Here is a 17,017-nt window from a genome sequence, read left to right as displayed (position 1 = left end):
AGGGTTTTTCAGGTTTAGGTGGAAGTTTTGGTATGGAAACATCTCCCTCTAACAGTTAGCCGATGGCATGAGTCTGCTATATTAAGACTCTAGCTGCTTTTGTGGTTACAGGGTTGATTCTACAATCTAGTTGGGAGTTATCAATGGTTGCATTATTAGTTTTTTCTGAGCAGATTAGCTTGAAAGGAGGGCTGTTTCTTCTTGGCTACCGGGTGAGGTTGTTGGTGGTGTTCATAGACCTTTGGGAGGGTGGTTGTTTTAATGGTAGGTTGTTTGATTAAAGGAGATATTAAAATTTATCAGGAGAGACCATGGGAGTGAATTAAATGTGAAGGATCCTCGCTAAGCTTGAGAGACTTTTTGTCTTTCGCTTTATAAGGCACTATATCATGATAGTCTTTTGAATGGAAAGGTTGTTTAGGTTGTTTCATCAAATTCTCCAGAGGAAGGTAATTTCTCAGGTTGCTAGGTGATGTTGGGGTTTATTTTGTTGAGTGGTTACAATTCATTTGTTAGCAGAATTTATTAAGGGATGGATTCTGGCAGTTTTATTCAGACGAGGGTTCTAATTAGAAAATAGTAAAGGAACATCAGAGTGTACTTGAGGAACCTTGTTCTTCTCTGCTCGGGAAATCTTTTCCTGGTTGTATATTTCTCCATGTTTTGAGTTAACAGATTAGCAAGGTGTGCGTATGAAACGATGCTGATGCTCCAATGTTGAAGGGAGCCTTTAGGGCATAATGTTGAAGGGAGCCTTTAGGGCATAGTAAGCATTGTCTCCTCTAAATGGAAGAAGTTGATGGCGATCATGATACGTGGGGTAAAGTGGATTGATCTGGTTGGCTTTGGGATGGAGAGGTATTCAAGATCTCTGTTGGAGACCGCAAAGGAGTTATGTGTTAATCTTGTTTAGGAAAGGCCAGGAGTTCTGAACAGTTAGTTTTAAGTTTTCATTTTGGGCATTGGAGCATGTTCCTATGCCTTCATGCTTGTAATCATGGGGGACTCCCTTTCCAAGGTAATTATAAGTATGATTTATAAATATTAATGTGTGTATATATTAAGGAAAGTGAAGCTACACCGCCGGCTTAAAATACAATGGGCCCACATTGTTTTGGTGATCCAAACCATTCATTTGATTGGCCCTCACATAGATAGGGTGTCCACCAAAAATCAGCTCCATAGGATCATCCCAACCCTTCAAACTGTGGAGGCAAAAATGGACAAATTTTTGAAAGTTTTTACACGTTCATTTTTGCCTCCACAAATCGTAGGGTTGGGATGATCCTATGGAGCTGATTTTTGGTGGACACCCTATCTATGTGAGGGCCAATCAAATGAATTCTTTGGATCACCAAAACAATGTTGGCCCATTATATTTTAAGCCGGCGGTGTAGCTTCACTTTCCTCATATATATATATATATATATATATATATATATATATATATATATATATATTCCACTGCTCTTCTTTTACTTTTCAAGTAATTTATATTCAAGAAAAGACAAACAAAATGGGGGGGGGGGGGGGGGGGAAGTCTGGCAAAGAGGGTGGAAATATCATTTCCATATATAAGAAAATGTAGTGAAATCTTCAATGTTACTAGCCAAAAGCTCATTGATTATAGAGGCAGTTTTTAGATAACTCAAGTATACGAGCCCTTAAAACGGCCTCATTTGGGGTTTCTGAATTTTTATCTCACTCCAAGAGATAAGAGACCATAGGTTATAGCAGTCTTGAAATAAGAACCAGAAAGACTGAAATTGGAGCTTCTACATCTTTAAACAATCTATTAACACATCTTGAAGATTAGGTTATAACTTAAAACAGAAACTAAGAAAGGAATGGACATTCATCTTCTAAACTTGTTAAGAGCCAGTTTCCTGAAGGAAAAATTCAATAAGGAGACTCATTAATGTATATTCTTCAACAACACCGTCTATCTATTTTTCATCAACAAAAACATGGCAATTAAATGCCAGATGATAGATTTACATACCAAAATAAAAAAAATAAAAATCAGTTTTCTACGTTGGTAATGTAGTTGCAACTCAGGGTAGAGCACCTTCTAATTGAGCTACAGATAAAGACCCCAGGTTCATCGACAAGTAAAAGATGGCCGCCTAGTGAAAAGTTAAGGAAGAAATCAACGTCTTGATGTCTTGCTCCGTGTTTTGGTCGTTGAAATGGGTGGTTTCCATATGATATCTTCGAGTTTCCCACAGAAATTCTTGTAGAACTGTGTAGTAACCAGACAACATGAGTGACAAGTATCTGATTCGGTTAACAATAACCCAGAAATACAAGATAAAAAACAAAAGAGAAGTGAACAATGTAAGAGAAATCCAACCAACAGTTTTTTAATCAGAATAGCCTCATTTTGCCAAATCGACATTTCATCAATTTGCAAATATGTGATCAAAGTAACTTTTAAAATATGAGCAACTGCTCAAATAAAGTTTTCCCACTCTTGGTAAGCTTTCTTGAGTCATTATGTATTGAGGTGTCTTTGGCTGTCATGAATTTGTATCTTCTTGCACCGTTTGGTTATTTTAATAAAATATGTTAATGATAAGTAGCCTATAAAAGGGTGCCTAAATACAATATAAAGTAATAGAAAGAAAAAAAGAACACTTTATCAGCACCTTTATCATTTGAGCAAGTGGCAGTATTTGTTTCGCTAGTCAAGGCATGCCCTAGGTTGTTCTATCATTTTAATAAATTGTTTCATTAGAAACTTGGTGACAAAACTACTGTGTATCCCCTAAAACTGTAATCTTTCAACAGAGAATGCATAGAGGGCCTAACCTTGAGATAGTCAACAGCATCTCCGGATGCTTTCTGAATGTCCACCATGAAAAATGAGGGAGCAACTTCATAAATCTGCTTTGGTTTTCAATGATTGGAAAATAAAGTCAAATATATTATCGATAAAAAGAATGAGCATTTTTAGTCACCCGGGGAATAAACATGAGTGACGGGAATGAGTATTAACCAGGGTAGCTTACTTCCAACATAACAGAAAAATGTGAATTTTTATTTCCTGAAAGACCTTCCACCCTCATCTGAAAATCAACACCAAATCTCAGATCAACATACTAGAAAATAGAACCAGTTGCCACATCCTGGAAAATGACATCATATGTCACTAATATATATATATATATATATATATATATATATATATATATATATAAAATCCCAATGAATGCAATCAACCGCTTGCAAATTCTAAACATACAACTCACTGAAACTATACACCATAACAACTCGGCAGGAAATGATAGACCAATGACTAAAGTACTCTTGGGATAAACTCCATTGAAAATACTTGGCAAGGAAGCTACACTGAAAATAAAAAAATGCTGGGCATTTTCTACTGCGCGTAAGGTTTGGCACTGAAGCACCATGGAATAAACTAATATCAATCTGGGTCTGTACATTGTTTTAGAGACTCTTTTACATGGAGCAGCTGCTATCGATCAGTCAAAGGCAGGAAAAACACCAAAAACATAATAAGGAACAGATATCTCGGAACTCAAATGTGTGTCTTGAAACCCATTGATTGCGCAACAACGATGGCAGTAAAAAACACCAAAAACATAATAAGGAACAGACATCTAGAAACCCAAATGATTACCTTGTAATTACGAATGTGTGTCTTGAAACCCATTGATTGTGCAACAACTTCCATACTTGACAGAACAACCTTAGCTGGTTTCCGTGAAACAAAGCGGGTTTGGTGTTCCGCATTTTCCTGTCAGTGAAAGAAGAAATTCAAGCTTCTCAGTGAAAATTAAAAACAATAATCAATATTAAGCAATTAGAGATAACACAGATTGCCTCGGAAGGAAATAAAAGAAGGATTGAAATTGAACAAATGAATTAACAACAGCCACCTAATTTATGAGGATCGGAGCTTTTACATGACATAACAACTTCATATGCGTGAATATGTCAACAGGCGAATGCAACGTAGAACATAATTTTGCGGCCATTTAATGAGGATTAAGTGCAACAATCCCTGAGGTTGTTGAAAATTAATTAAGAATAAAGCTAACCAACGGATGATTATCCAAAGACTAGTGACTTAATGCAAGTTTATTCAAGTGGTATATATCACCTACCATTTCGATTTCATTGATGAGAACATGCTCCAGAGTCCGAAAACAGATATATGGTTCAATATGTTTTAAGTTGGACAACACTCAAATGGCCACATATGGTTCTATATGTTTTAAGTTGGACAACACTCAAATGGCCACATATGGTTCTATATGTTTTAAGTTGGACAACACTCAAATGGCAATACTTCGATATTTTTAGAGTATATAGTGTGACAATTCCCTCTAAGAAAGTATACTTTGTATATTATGTAACTTTCCTATTCCATTTGTCATTGTGTAATGTGTACCCTTGAATTTTACTTAATGGCATATTTGTAATCTGCATAATGATTGATATAAAGATAGGAGGAGACAATTCGTGGGTTAGACTTGACGTCCTATTCCCATATTCGTGAGGCTTGAGTTGGGTTGTATCTCTCTTCTTTCTCATCTCTTTCTTCTTCCTTCTACCACGATTCATGGTTTGTTGACATCATCTACTCTCTTCTTCTTCTTCTTCTTCTTCTCCTCTCATTATCCTTTCTTCTTTTTATTTTTCTTCGTACTTCACATGGTATGAAAGCAAGACATCAGATGCTAGAGGTGAATCACCAGATCAAGACAAGTACATAGTTTTATTCCCTTTTTTAATAATAAAACAGATCCAAGGGTTTTAGTTTTTATTGTGTATGTATGGCCGTACTGTTGGGCCACCAACCCTTAAGGGGAGCACTAAAAACCCTAGAGGTTGGGAAGATTTTGTTTTTTTGGAAGATTTTAGAGTCTTCTTTTTTTTTGTGAAAAATTTAAATGAGTTTGGTAGGGTCGATCTTTTTCCTCACCAATTTTTATCCCTAAAAAATTCAGTATAAATAGATTGAGTTTAATCCTCCAAAGAAGTATCATACAAATCCAGGAAGCGTAGGAATCTGATTTCATGGAATTTGGGCAAGATTTGAGAGAAATGAGTAGTTTATTTCCCTTCAAAATAAACAGATGTCTAGCTATTAAAATTAATGGGTTTTTAGTTTTTACTGTGTATGTATGGCTGTACAGTAAAGGAAGCACTAAAAACCCTAGAGGTGGGGTAAATCTTGTTTTTTGGAAGATTTTAGAGTTTTTTTTTTTTAAAAGGAGTTCGGTAGGGTTGTTTCTTTTCCTCACCAATTTTTATCCCGAAAAAATTCAGTATCAATAGATTGAATTTAATCCTCCAAAGAAGGATCATACAAATCCAGCAAGTGTAGGAATCTGATTTCATGGAGTTTGGGCAAGATTTGAGAGAAATGTGTAGTTTTTTTCCCTTCAAAGTAAACAGATATCTAGCTACTAACATTAATGCTTGAAACAATCAAGCAATCCCAGATATAAAAACACTTCTACATCGCCATTCAAAAAAACAAAAACACTTCTACATCTATAGGCTAATCCCTCCCTATCCAGTAGAAACTTGAAAATCTTGTGCAAAGAAATATACCATAAGACCATATAATGCCGCATAAGGTCAGATCTTTAAAGATGATCCAGGTCACATGTTGACAAACATGCTGATCCATCGGCATGAGAAAATAATAGGTTATCATAGTGAAAATGTGAGAGAGCATTCAAATGTTCAGTGAATAAAACACGATACTATTGATGATTGGCATATAAAGCAGTACCTGACCACGGTCAAAGAGCGCTGAAAGGTTCAGCCCTTGAGAAAGAATAATTAGGTCAAAAGCATTCAGAATCAGAGGGCCCATGTCACTATTCCCAGAGGGCTCACTAGGCTGCTGATCCTGCAGAAGACCAGAGCACTAATTACTTGTTCCCCTATAGAAAGTAATATCTAGAATCATTCAAAAAAAAAAAGTAATAACTAGATGATCCACAGAAAATATGTGCATTCATATGTATTTTTCATTCAAATAACATGTTTCTTCACCGTTTCAAAAAAACAATGCACCTCTTCATGCAAATTTCTGTGTGACATTAAACATAAAAGAAAAGCAAGCGTACACAATGTCCAAGGAAAAGGAAACCAAAAAGAATCAGGTGCGTTCTATTAAGAGTGATATCCTGGAAACATCTTATATACTACAGAGAAGGTGGTTTGATTGTAATGAGGTCGGGTGACATCTTGCCGCCCGCCTCTAAACAAATCACATGTATTCCTATTTGGATCTTAATAAAGTTACCTTTATCATAAAAAAAAAAACTATAGAGGAGGAAACTATATACATTTGTCTCCTACCGTTACCTATGCGACAAAAGAAAGAAAAGGCCCCAAAATCTATTGCCTGATGAGTTAGTTAAAATAAAAGTTATAGGATGAGCTTCAGGACTATCACTCTCAACAATCACTTTGAGTCTAACATATGAATACAGGGATCCAAGTTACAAATCAGTGAATCACCATTACCAAACAACAAGCATGAACAAAGAAAGTAACCAGCATATTTCCTACTGCTGGAATAACAAAGAAATTTTTTTAAAAAAAGGACAAACAATGGTGAATGCCTTACCAACCTCTGGGTCATCAAAAATAGCATATACATCATCAAGGTTTACATCTTCATCTTCAACAGGTCTGACGGGCACATAACTCTTTTTAAACCATTCATCACTCCTTATCTCTTCGATCCGAATACGCTGAAAGAATTTAAAATAATCTTATATGTCACTACAAGAATTCGAAGAACTAGAAACAAAACTGAAACCATTTTACAAACATGAGTGCATAGTAAAACATGTTCCAACATGAGCTGCTAGCTTTGCTTTGTTTGAATTAACAAAAGATTATCAAAATTAGCTGATAGCACACATGTCTGAAGTTGAAGTTGAATCTTCCAAGGTCAAAATAGAAGATGCCTTGTGAAAGTAATTAAAATGTGTGTGGGACAAATTGTCAGTAGACAAACAAGGCTGTTGCCGATCTGTTGTCCGTTTACAACTTTACATGCTTTCCTTATGCTGTATTATGAAATTGGTAACTGAATTAATGGCCAACTTAATGAGTAATGACACTGTACTTCATCACATGTCAATGCATGCCATTGTCATAAGGGAGAACAAATCCATTAAGATGTTTTCAGATGCATTCACTCATGAGTCACGAAATACAATCTTTATTTCACCACGGGACCCCCCTTAAAGGCTGCCAGCCATTATTCAAAAAATTAAGATAATGAGAGATATATCGTACATCAACGGTAATAAAGCAGGGTTGTTTGGAGAAGCACACTGTTGTTTTCTCCAATTAGCTTTCGAAACATGAGAATTTTTATTAAAGAGGCAGATTACTTCAAGTTCTTCTCCATGGAATTCTGCGAAATGCGAGAATTACCGCAGACATCCAGATTAGATGAGGTGGAAACTGTAGGATATTCCAGGATATGATTATAAAGTCTCACACATCTAGATGAATAGATATAAATTCAGATTTCAGGCAGAGTTAGCAGATTTACACCCCCCATGAGAAAACTGCGTAGTCATCCCAGCTTACCAATTGATGAAATGATGGAATTTAGCATGTATGCATTACACGCATAAGGTGGGCACATGTACATGCATATACATTTACATGCGGAGCCCAACAAACCCATAATGCATCAATAAAATACAAGCTAGTAGTTCTAGTTATGAGAGAAACATCATAAAAATCCAATTTAGATTTGTATCAGCATTACAAACAGTACAGAATAATGAATCCTAAATAGTAATGACTTAAAGACTGCTGCTATTACTTACGGAATCAGGATTCGGGTCGAGAATTCGATGAATCAGGGATTTTGCTCCAACAGGAAACCAAGATGGACAGGAAAAATCTGCTTTATCAATCTGTAATAAACTGTCACAACAAAATCAGAATGCATTACCTGTAAAATAAAACACTTGATGAAAACAATTTTTGGCATATCAAAGAGAATTATATGTTGGAGCAAACAAAAATTCTCATAAAGGATGTGTAAGACCACTTAAGACCAAGCAGAAAACAGTAAATGAAAAAAAAAAAACCAATATCACTAAAAATTCATGCTAATGCCGTAACAATTACCTCAACTGTAAAAAAGTATTGCACCCCAATACAATTTTGTTAACGGTCACTAAAATAGGATTCACAAAGTTTAGCAATCACTGCTTACTTGTCCGCCAAAGTTTGGCTGGACAGTGAGTAGCGGCATTAATGCTGCCAAAACTTTTTTCATTCAGCCACTCATAAGGACAAAAAAATTCTAAGAGTTCTATATTCACAATGAAAAAAACACTTCATAAGATGAGACACCCAAGTTCACTGGAGAATCCTAAATTACGCTACCTCCCATTTCTAAAATAATCATGCAAACACATATGTCTAATGCTCCAATCAAGAGCTCCAGAGTGCAGATAATATTCCCAACAGGAAACAACATACCTTACTGTATAGTGTAGTCAGATCAATCTCGTCAAATGGGAGATACCCTGCCATCAAAACATAGAGGATGACCCCGCAAGACCATATATCTGCAACAGCACCATCGTAACCCTTATGGCTGAGTACCTAAAGCACAACATGCATGATTTGAGAGTGATGCGTGCCTAGAAATATAATGTGGCATGAGCATACAGAGACTCTTTAGAACCATAAAAAGGTTATTCCTAATGCTTTTGGGTTATTGGCTTATCTGATAGAAGTTTAATAAGAAAGTGGGAAAATATCGGAGCCTCGTATATTTGACAGGAGCGCTCATTTTTAAGTTTTATGACTTTTTAAGTTTTTTGTTTTTGAAAATGGCTAAATTTCCTCTTGACCTAAGACTTGCCAAGAAAATGAGAGATATCTGTCAGAAAATAATAAAAAATAAATAAAATAGAAGGAAACTCGCTAGCAATGTGCCATCAGAAGTGAGATTTAGACCTTTACAACTGGAAATGCATCGAATGCAACGCTATGCGTATTTGATCCAATTGCTCCCAGGCTTTGGCCTCATAGGCATACCAGCAACTCGGCAAGGATCAGAAGGGTTCTATCATGATTGACCGTTGGTGTAGAAAGAGTGTTATTTCTGATGGGCTCTGTGATTAGCCCATATATGTTTTGAGAAAAAAGAGGTCGAACAGTTGGTTTGTTCTCTTCCTCTTTCTGGTTGTCTTCTTAGTTTGTGTTTGATGTTGTGTGTTTATTTGCTAGTCATACTCTGTTTTTTGTTCCTTTATCTTCTCAACCTCATAGGCATACCGCCCCAAGGATCATTGAGAACCTAATCTACCCCTGAATAGCATGAGATTCAACGTGTTCCCTGGAACTCACCACTTATACAGACCGAAGGGACCTCTATCATAAGGAAATCATTTGTGTGAGAAATCCAATTTTCTTCTATCTGTAGAACCCGGTACGATTGAATCTTGCTGAAAATAACTTGTTTGATGTGAGTTTGCTTGAGTCCAATAAACGTCTGGATTTCTTGTCAGATTGGCAATGGCTTTTCATCAAGTCCTTGTTACCTTCTCACTTTGTGCCAAAACAAGAGAAGCCTGAGGCGAGGCTGACAAGACAAGGAAACAGTTCGATCACCTGGGGGGGAGGGACATTATGGAAATATTGAAAACAAAACATTTAAAGCATAGTTTTAAAACCTACACCCCCCCCCCCCCCCCCCCAACAGCATCATCGTGGACACCCCGAGTCGACTCCCTTTTAGCTTGGCCGCGTTCCGTGTTTTGCCACTTTGTTCCGCGTTATGCCCTACAGAGTCAATAAAAACTCCTTCGACCATGTCAACCGAGTACTCAGCCGCATCAACTGAGTACTCGACTGTGTTGTGCCAAGTCGACTAGGATTTTCTTTGGCCGCATTCCGCGCCGCATTCGCATTTTTAAACACCGGTTTAAAGACTCAAAACGAAAAAAGGTGGCCGTTTACATAAAAATATAGAGGGTGCAAATTTGAGCTCCCTACGGAAAATCTAGCATTGGCAAGAGAAAGGGAAGAGATTCTTGGGCAAATAAATGTGTTGATATCCAAAATATCCGTTCTTAAATACACCCAACCTCTTCCATGGAGAACTAGTGCCCAACCTTTTCATACTTCCTGAGTACCATTAAAGGGCTTAAATGCATAAGCTACCGTTCTACAGTGAAAAGACTTCTTCTCAGCATTAGCAAAGCATGAAAGATAATATTCCAGCAAATTAAACTACAGAAAAACATTACAATGCACACACACAAATATTACCTTGTATTCACACTAACCAAAAACATGTTACCATAATATCGAAAAGGCTTCATAAAGTTCTCAAATGAGTACCTCTGGTGCAACATAGTTAGGAGTTCCACACGTAGTGTGAAGGAGACTAACACCCTTCAAACAACATCAAAGAAATCAATCACTTAAGATAATATTTTATGTTTGAATGATATCACATAAAATAAAAATACTACTTTTCCTTGTGATTTTTGAGACAGGAAAATAGAAATCTTACTTCCGAGGGTAAGGCACTAAGGCCAAAGTCTGAAATTTTGAGATTTCCTTGTGAATCAAGGAGAAGATTTTCAGGCTGTATGCAAAATAAGAAAATGTAAGTAGTTCCTGTTATAGTAAATGCACGATAGCTATCAGAATACCATAACTTGCACACCTTCAAATCTCGGTGGTAGACTCTCTTACTGTGGCAATAATCCACACCATCAATGAGCTGCTGAAAGTATCTTCGTGACTCAGTTTCACTAAGACGTCCATGGCGAACCTGTACAAGTTACCTTAACATCACAACCTTATAGAACATGAAAGAATAGCAACACTAATTTGAGCATGGAGGGTAGAACCCAATGCTATATCCAGAATTTCTGACCCATTTTACTGAAATAAGGAGCAGAAGAGAAAAATAAGAGAGAGAGAGGGGGGCGGAGGGGGGGATGCATCCATCCACCATTCATCCCATCAATAGGTCGAAAGGCATTCTCCATCTTCAACTTTCTCACCTCAATTCCAACATGGTTTGTAGATGCAAGGAAAATTGGATTTTAAGACAATTTGATTGCACTTTGACTATCACATAAAAAACTTTTCATGAATTAATCTAGGATATCTCGAGAAACTACTTAGCCTTAACCATACAAAAACTGGACCAATTGATAAAATGGCCAGTAAAATTCTGTTCGTCAGGGGAGCATTTCGTAATAAACGGCTTCCATACGCTGGCATCCTAGATGAAAGTAAGAATCTCAGAGATGGTAATGACCTCTAGTCAGGCAAACAGAAAGGTGAAAAGAACACACAGAGAGAGAGAGAGTTGAGATGATACCATTTGGAAAAACAAAATGATTTTTGTAGAACTTTTGCTAATTATGTTATCCAATTCTAAGGTGGAAATGAAATCCAAATTTTCCTTTCAAATTTCCGTTCCACCCATGAATCCAAGAAGACAGGGTGATTTCTAATTACAGTATGTGCATCTTATCACGTTGTCGGGCACTAAAATCATGGTAATAGATCCATATTTATGTATCAAACAGTTCGATAGATAAGTTCATAAACCATAGATACCTTGCTTCATTTAACCATTATTCACATTAGCACAGAAATTATCAGAAAAGGTATGCATAATCAAAGATTGCGTGCTGATGTTTAATTTACACATTATTACTGGTGGACCAAGCAGATTTTTCATTTACTTCAACATCATGGAAATCCTTGTAACATATGAATCTCAGTTAGAAAGATCCAGAGAAAAAGTCCCAAGAAATGGCATATGGAGAATAAAACTGGAAGGTCCAAGTTTAGCTCTTGGGGTTGGATTTAGAGTCCTCACTATCTTATCAAACAATTCGCCTCCTGTAATGAATTCTAAAATTATATATATCTTTGAGCGGCTTGCCAGAACCTACAAAAGAAATATTTCAAGTTAGAAAAAACAATAACCTATATAGAAATATTTCAAGTTAGAAAAAACAATAAACTACATCAACTACAAAGAGCACAACTGATCTGAAGAAACAGGATGAAAACAATGACAAAAAGTATAATATGCAAGTCAAGCTATTAGAGCTCAAAAAGAACAGTATTAGCCATACCTCATGCAGACGGACTACAAAGGGATGTCGAACAAGCTTCATTATGGATATTTCCCTCTTAATCTGCAATGTGGTAATGCAAGGAACAAATTCAGTACAGCTCCTCAATAAATGTCACAACTGAAAGAATACTGAGAAAGCCAAACCAAGGGTAAAAATTAAAATCAACCCATTAATAATGAATTACGCATAATCCTATAGTAAGAAAAAAAATGTGAGGAATCGGTGTCAAAATTGATACAATTGTTAGGAAAAGAAGCATGTTTCTCTTATGTTATATCACAAAGGTACTTTAATGTAAAGTTGCAGATCACAATGCCTTTCAATCACCAAATTTCAAACTTTAAATTATAAAATTATTTCATTAACCTACATGAAACAAGAGTGGGAGGAAGTTAATGTATAGAGAAACAGAAAAAATACTGTTAAAAAATGTACATAAGATAAATTGGTAAATAGATTACAACATACAGAGAAAACAATTACAAAATGGCATTGCGCAGCTCTAAAAAAATTAATTTTCATATATAAATGAATCATGGAATAGAAAATGTAATTATTAAATCCCATCTCAATCGCGAGGCCGGAATGAGCCTGCGAACCTTAATTATGCCAGACGATGCCATGAAAGACCAAGGAAATGTGAATAGTACTATCCTGCAGACCAATTTGTATCTTAGGGCAAGATTCATTTAGCCATTCTTTGGCACGCCCCATACTTATCTAGCCCTTTTAGGCATATCTTGACAATTGAGTTCAAAGCCCAACCATAATCTGTTTTTACATAACCAACCTGTTCGTTTCAGATTAAGACAACCGATTGTAAGCTCAAATATTATTGGACTCAAAATTACATTTAAATTTGAGTCCAGAAATAGGTTTAGGGCTGACAATCGGTTGTTATAATCCCTGGTCGTTTGAGATTATGACAACCGATGGTGAGTCTCCAAACTGTTTATTGGACCCAAATTACATTAATTCAGTTAGCAAGAAACGCTAACCAGCTTAAATTGTCTAACTCCATCATTAAAAAACCAACAATAGAAGTTTTAAAACCCTAAATTTAGCAACCATTTTAAAAAAAAAACCCTAAATTCAGCAAAATTGAACAAAAAACAACCTGATCGACCATTTTGTGCAATTACATTAATTCAGTTAGCAAGAAACACTAACCAGCTTAAATTGTCTAACTCCATCATTAAAAAACCAACAATAGAAGTTTTAAAACCCTAAATTTAGCAACCATTTAAAAAAAAAATCCCTAAATTCAGCAAAATGGAACAAAAAACAACCTGATCGACCATCTTGTGCAATTACAGTAATTCAATTAGCAAGAAACACTAACCAGCTTAAATTGTCTAACTCCATCATATCAAAACCAACAATAGAAGTTTTAAAACCCTAAATTTAGCAACCATTTAAAAAAAAAAAAAACCCTAAATTCAGCAAAATGGAACAAAAAACAACCTGATCGACCATCTTGTGCAATTACATTAATTCAGTTAGCAAGAAACACTAACCAGCTTAAATTGTCTAACTCCATCGTATCAAAACCAACAATAGAAGTTTTAAAACCCTAAACTTAGCAACCATTTAAAAAAAAATCCCTAAATTCAGCAAAATGGAACAAAAAACAACCTGATCGACCATCTTGTGCAATTACATTAATTCAGTTAGCAAGAAAAACTAACCAGCTTAAATTGTCTAACTCCATCGTATCAAAACCAACAATAGAAGTTTTAAAACCCTAAACTTAGCAACCATTTCAAAAAAAAAAAAAAAACCCTAAATTTATCAAAATGGAACAAAAAACAACCTGATCGACCATCTTGTGCTTGATAATAGTGCTCCGATCGAGCACTTTCATGGCCACACTCTCTCCAGTCTCCGTATTCTGCGCGAATTTCACCTTCGCGAAAGTCCCTTCTCCGATCGTTCGTCCTATCTCGTACCTCCCTACCTTTCGAACCACCATTTTTACTTCAATTTCTCTCTTCTTCTTCGTCTTATTCTTATTCTCTCTGATCTAAACATCTCCGTCTCTTACATTTGTTTTGGAATGAGAGCTTTAAAGCACTTTGTTTTTTTTTTTCACTTTTTAGGGAATAGGTATGGATTGTTAGGTGAGCAAAGAGAGAAAAGGTGGAGGCTTAAGGGTTGGGAATTAGTAGAAAATTGGGAAAAAGTGGGTTTTGAAAGTGATTTGTGGGGGTTTTTTCTGTACTTTTTTTTGGGAGGGTTTTGAATGAGGTTTGGCGAGGAAAGAGGATCAAAAGATTGGAGATTGTTGGGGGTTTTTCATGAGTTTTTTGTCCAATTTTACACTTGGCAGTATTTGAATTGTGGGCCCTCGATTGGATCTTAAAACGGCTTTGTATTTAAAGGGCGGAGATGCGTTGATCTGTGGGTGAGATTATGCTTTTTCAGATCGCTTTAATTGTGATGTTTCTTTGGACTGTGGGCCATGTTAAGGAGCACTAGATGGGACATTGTTTCATTTTTCTCAATTGCAATTAGAGATATGATTTCATTCCCCTTTTTCCAGCATGTCTAACTCTCCTCATCCCTTTGACTCTCTCTCTCTCTCTCATATTGGGGTGTATTTTGGTATATTTTATTTTATTTATTAATTTTGAATTTAAAAAACATATTTAAAATATAAAATTTGGATTTTGCTCGCGCCCATCCCAGAAGGCATTTCGCAGATGGTCTGTTGCATGTGAGAGCAGACACCTCGTCAATGAAGACAAAATCTTTTGAATGAGTGTGTGGCTGCTCTCACATGCAACAGACCATCTGTGAAATGCCTTCTGCAATGGACACCGGCAAATACCATAAAATTTTAGAATAAAATTAGGAAAACAAACAAGGAAATGATATTCCCACCCCCGCCTAACGGTTTCTAGGGGTGGACATGGTTCGGTTATGTGGTATACCCAGAACCGAACCACTTGCAATTGGTTCCCATGAATCGGAACCAGAACCGAACTATTTATCCTTGGACCCAAACTGAACCAGAACCGAACTTGTCAGTTTTGGTTCGGTTCGGTTCTGGGTTTACCCACCCTTACTTGAGAAGGTTCTAGCTGCTAGTCTTGTTTTGTCCATAACAGAACCAAACCGTTCCAGCTACTAGTTTGGACTCCAAAGAATTTCTAGACATATGAAATCATCAATAGTTTGGACATATTTCTGATGTTCATGTTGGCAAATGACAATGCATTAAAGGGGGGTGAATTTATCCTCAAGCAGTAAGTGTAAAGTACTAAAGTGTAAACCATTTTTTTCTCACAGAAACCGTTATGGGGAGTAATTTTATCTGCGGGGGTATGATCCCACTTGGTTCTCGGTTCCAGTATAAAAACCCAGAACCGAACCGGAATTCCCATGGTTCCAGGATCCCAAACCGGAACTGAACCACCAAATCCTAGAACCGAACCATATAGGCCGCTTCGGTTCGGTTATTCTGGTTGAACCGGAACCATGTCCACCCCTAACGGTTTCTGTGAGAACGTTTTACTGCTTGAGGATAAATTCACCCCTTTTAACGTTTTTCTTTGCTTTTAAAACTTAACAAATAACATAGGGTATGATCCCACTTGGTTCTCGGTTCTAGGATAAAAACCCAGAACCGAACTGGAATTCCCATGGTTCCAGGATCCCAAACCGGAACCGAACCACCAGATAATCTGATGTAATTATCTCCAACAACTTCTTAGAATCTTGAGAAAATTTTAAAATTTTATCACCCTATCAACAAAAATTACAAAATATTAGGATCAGACATATCTGTGACTATTATCTCTCTAAATGTAGCTTCTTATCTGGCAGTGTCTTAAGAGCCTTTTCAATGCCCATTAGCTATAACATGGTTTTTTTACATGCAAGGAAAAAAAAAACATTCACCAATCCCTAATAATAAGGAAAAGAAAAGCATATTGAAAAAAGAAAATGAGGAAAGGGATAGGAAAAAAGAAGAAGATGAAGAGACTTGTGCTGGGAAGACAAAAGCTTGGTAAGACATTATTCAAATGCAAGTTGTATAAGTGCCACATGTGAGAAGCACCATTCACCTCTTCTTTGACTTCATTTAAACAAAGAGAAACAAAGAAAAAATTGGAGCCGAAACAAATCTGTGTTGGCCACCAGTTTTCTCATATATATTAAAAAAGATTAAAGTCCAAATGGGGCTCACAAAAGAATTTTTGCAAATAAGTCCCTAATCTGTGAACTATCTTCCGATTAGTCATTGAAGAAGTGAGTATTATCTAAATATCTAAGCATATATAGATGTTTATATAATTTAGAGGATTTACTGGTACATCCTATTAAAGGTTGTGCCCAAGAAATGAGCAGTTTGGTTCATGCTGTGAAGTAGACCCCACACAGCATATTAAATCTCACTTTTCGTTAGTTTTACTTTAAAATTTACATATTACACCCACCCCAGTATCTTACTAAACTTTAATACAAAAATGTTCAAAAAACCCTACTTTACTACACTGGCAAAGCTGCAGAGGGGTCAGCAAGAACAAATATGGTTCAACTAGTCAAGGTTGAGGTTAAAAAAAGACTTTGGCAATTATATTTTTTACCTTTCTTATGTCAATTAATCTCTAGAACCCATACTTCTCAGACAATAATAAATTTTCACTGAATTTGGCAGTTATCTACTACAATATTAAGGATCTTTTGGAAAATTTTCAAAAAGAAAGAAAAAAACTAGAGAATAATTAGACTAGAGATTAAGGCTGGGGTGATATTTTCTACCAAAAGATTTAGGCGTTTCTATTCTAGGCATACCAGTTAGCCCTATTTGGGTGAAAAAGTTTAAATCTCTTGATAGCAATAAGGAGTTGGAGTTTGTTAACTTT

At 36.2% G+C, this 17,017-nt stretch overlaps 1 protein-coding gene across 2 annotated transcripts; it reads right to left on the bottom strand.

The window, feature by feature from the left end:
• Positions 1-1,882: 1,882 nt before the first annotated feature.
• LOC143876221 (CBL-interacting serine/threonine-protein kinase 8-like) lies at positions 1,883-14,437 on the bottom strand. 2 transcript variants are annotated; one of them, XM_077377943.1, is made up of 14 exons: positions 13,960-14,436; positions 12,144-12,206; positions 11,882-11,953; positions 10,709-10,816; positions 10,553-10,627; positions 10,378-10,431; positions 8,506-8,631; positions 7,842-7,931; positions 6,621-6,743; positions 5,771-5,890; positions 3,644-3,760; positions 3,012-3,068; positions 2,812-2,886; positions 1,883-2,242 (listed from the first exon to the last, which is right to left on the bottom strand). In XM_077377943.1, exons 1-14 carry the CDS (start codon positions 14,116-14,118, stop codon positions 2,150-2,152), a joined length of 1,332 nt encoding a protein of 443 aa, XP_077234058.1. In that variant the 5' UTR covers positions 14,119-14,436; the 3' UTR covers positions 1,883-2,149. The 2 variants fall into 2 exon arrangements, 1 of the variants encoding a protein (XP_077234058.1); XR_013250337.1 differs by having other exon boundaries at positions 2,169-2,242; positions 2,999-3,068; positions 13,960-14,437.
• Between the last annotated feature and the right edge of the window lie 2,580 nt (positions 14,438-17,017).

Source organism: Tasmannia lanceolata, unplaced genomic scaffold, assembly GCF_043159265.1.
Source record: "Tasmannia lanceolata isolate RefF3 unplaced genomic scaffold, GAP_Taslan_0.1 ptg000004l, whole genome shotgun sequence".
Classification (NCBI taxonomy): Eukaryota; Viridiplantae; Streptophyta; class Magnoliopsida; order Canellales; family Winteraceae; genus Tasmannia; species Tasmannia lanceolata.
The sequence above is the reverse complement of the archived record's forward strand: the minus strand, read 5'-3'. Positions and strand labels throughout refer to the sequence as shown.

Coding starts and splice junctions, on each gene's coding strand:
- LOC143876221 (XM_077377943.1), bottom strand. CDS start 14,118: ATGGTGGTTCGAAAGGTAGGGAGGTACGAGATAGGACGAACGATCGGA. Junction 10,432..10,552: donor TTAGTGCCTTACCCTCGGAA/GTAAGATTTCTA, acceptor TGTTGTTTGAAG/GGTGTTAGTCTCCTTCACAC. Junction 7,932..8,505: donor TGACTACACTATACAGTAAG/GTATGTTGTTTC, acceptor AGTTTATTACAG/ATTGATAAAGCAGATTTTTC.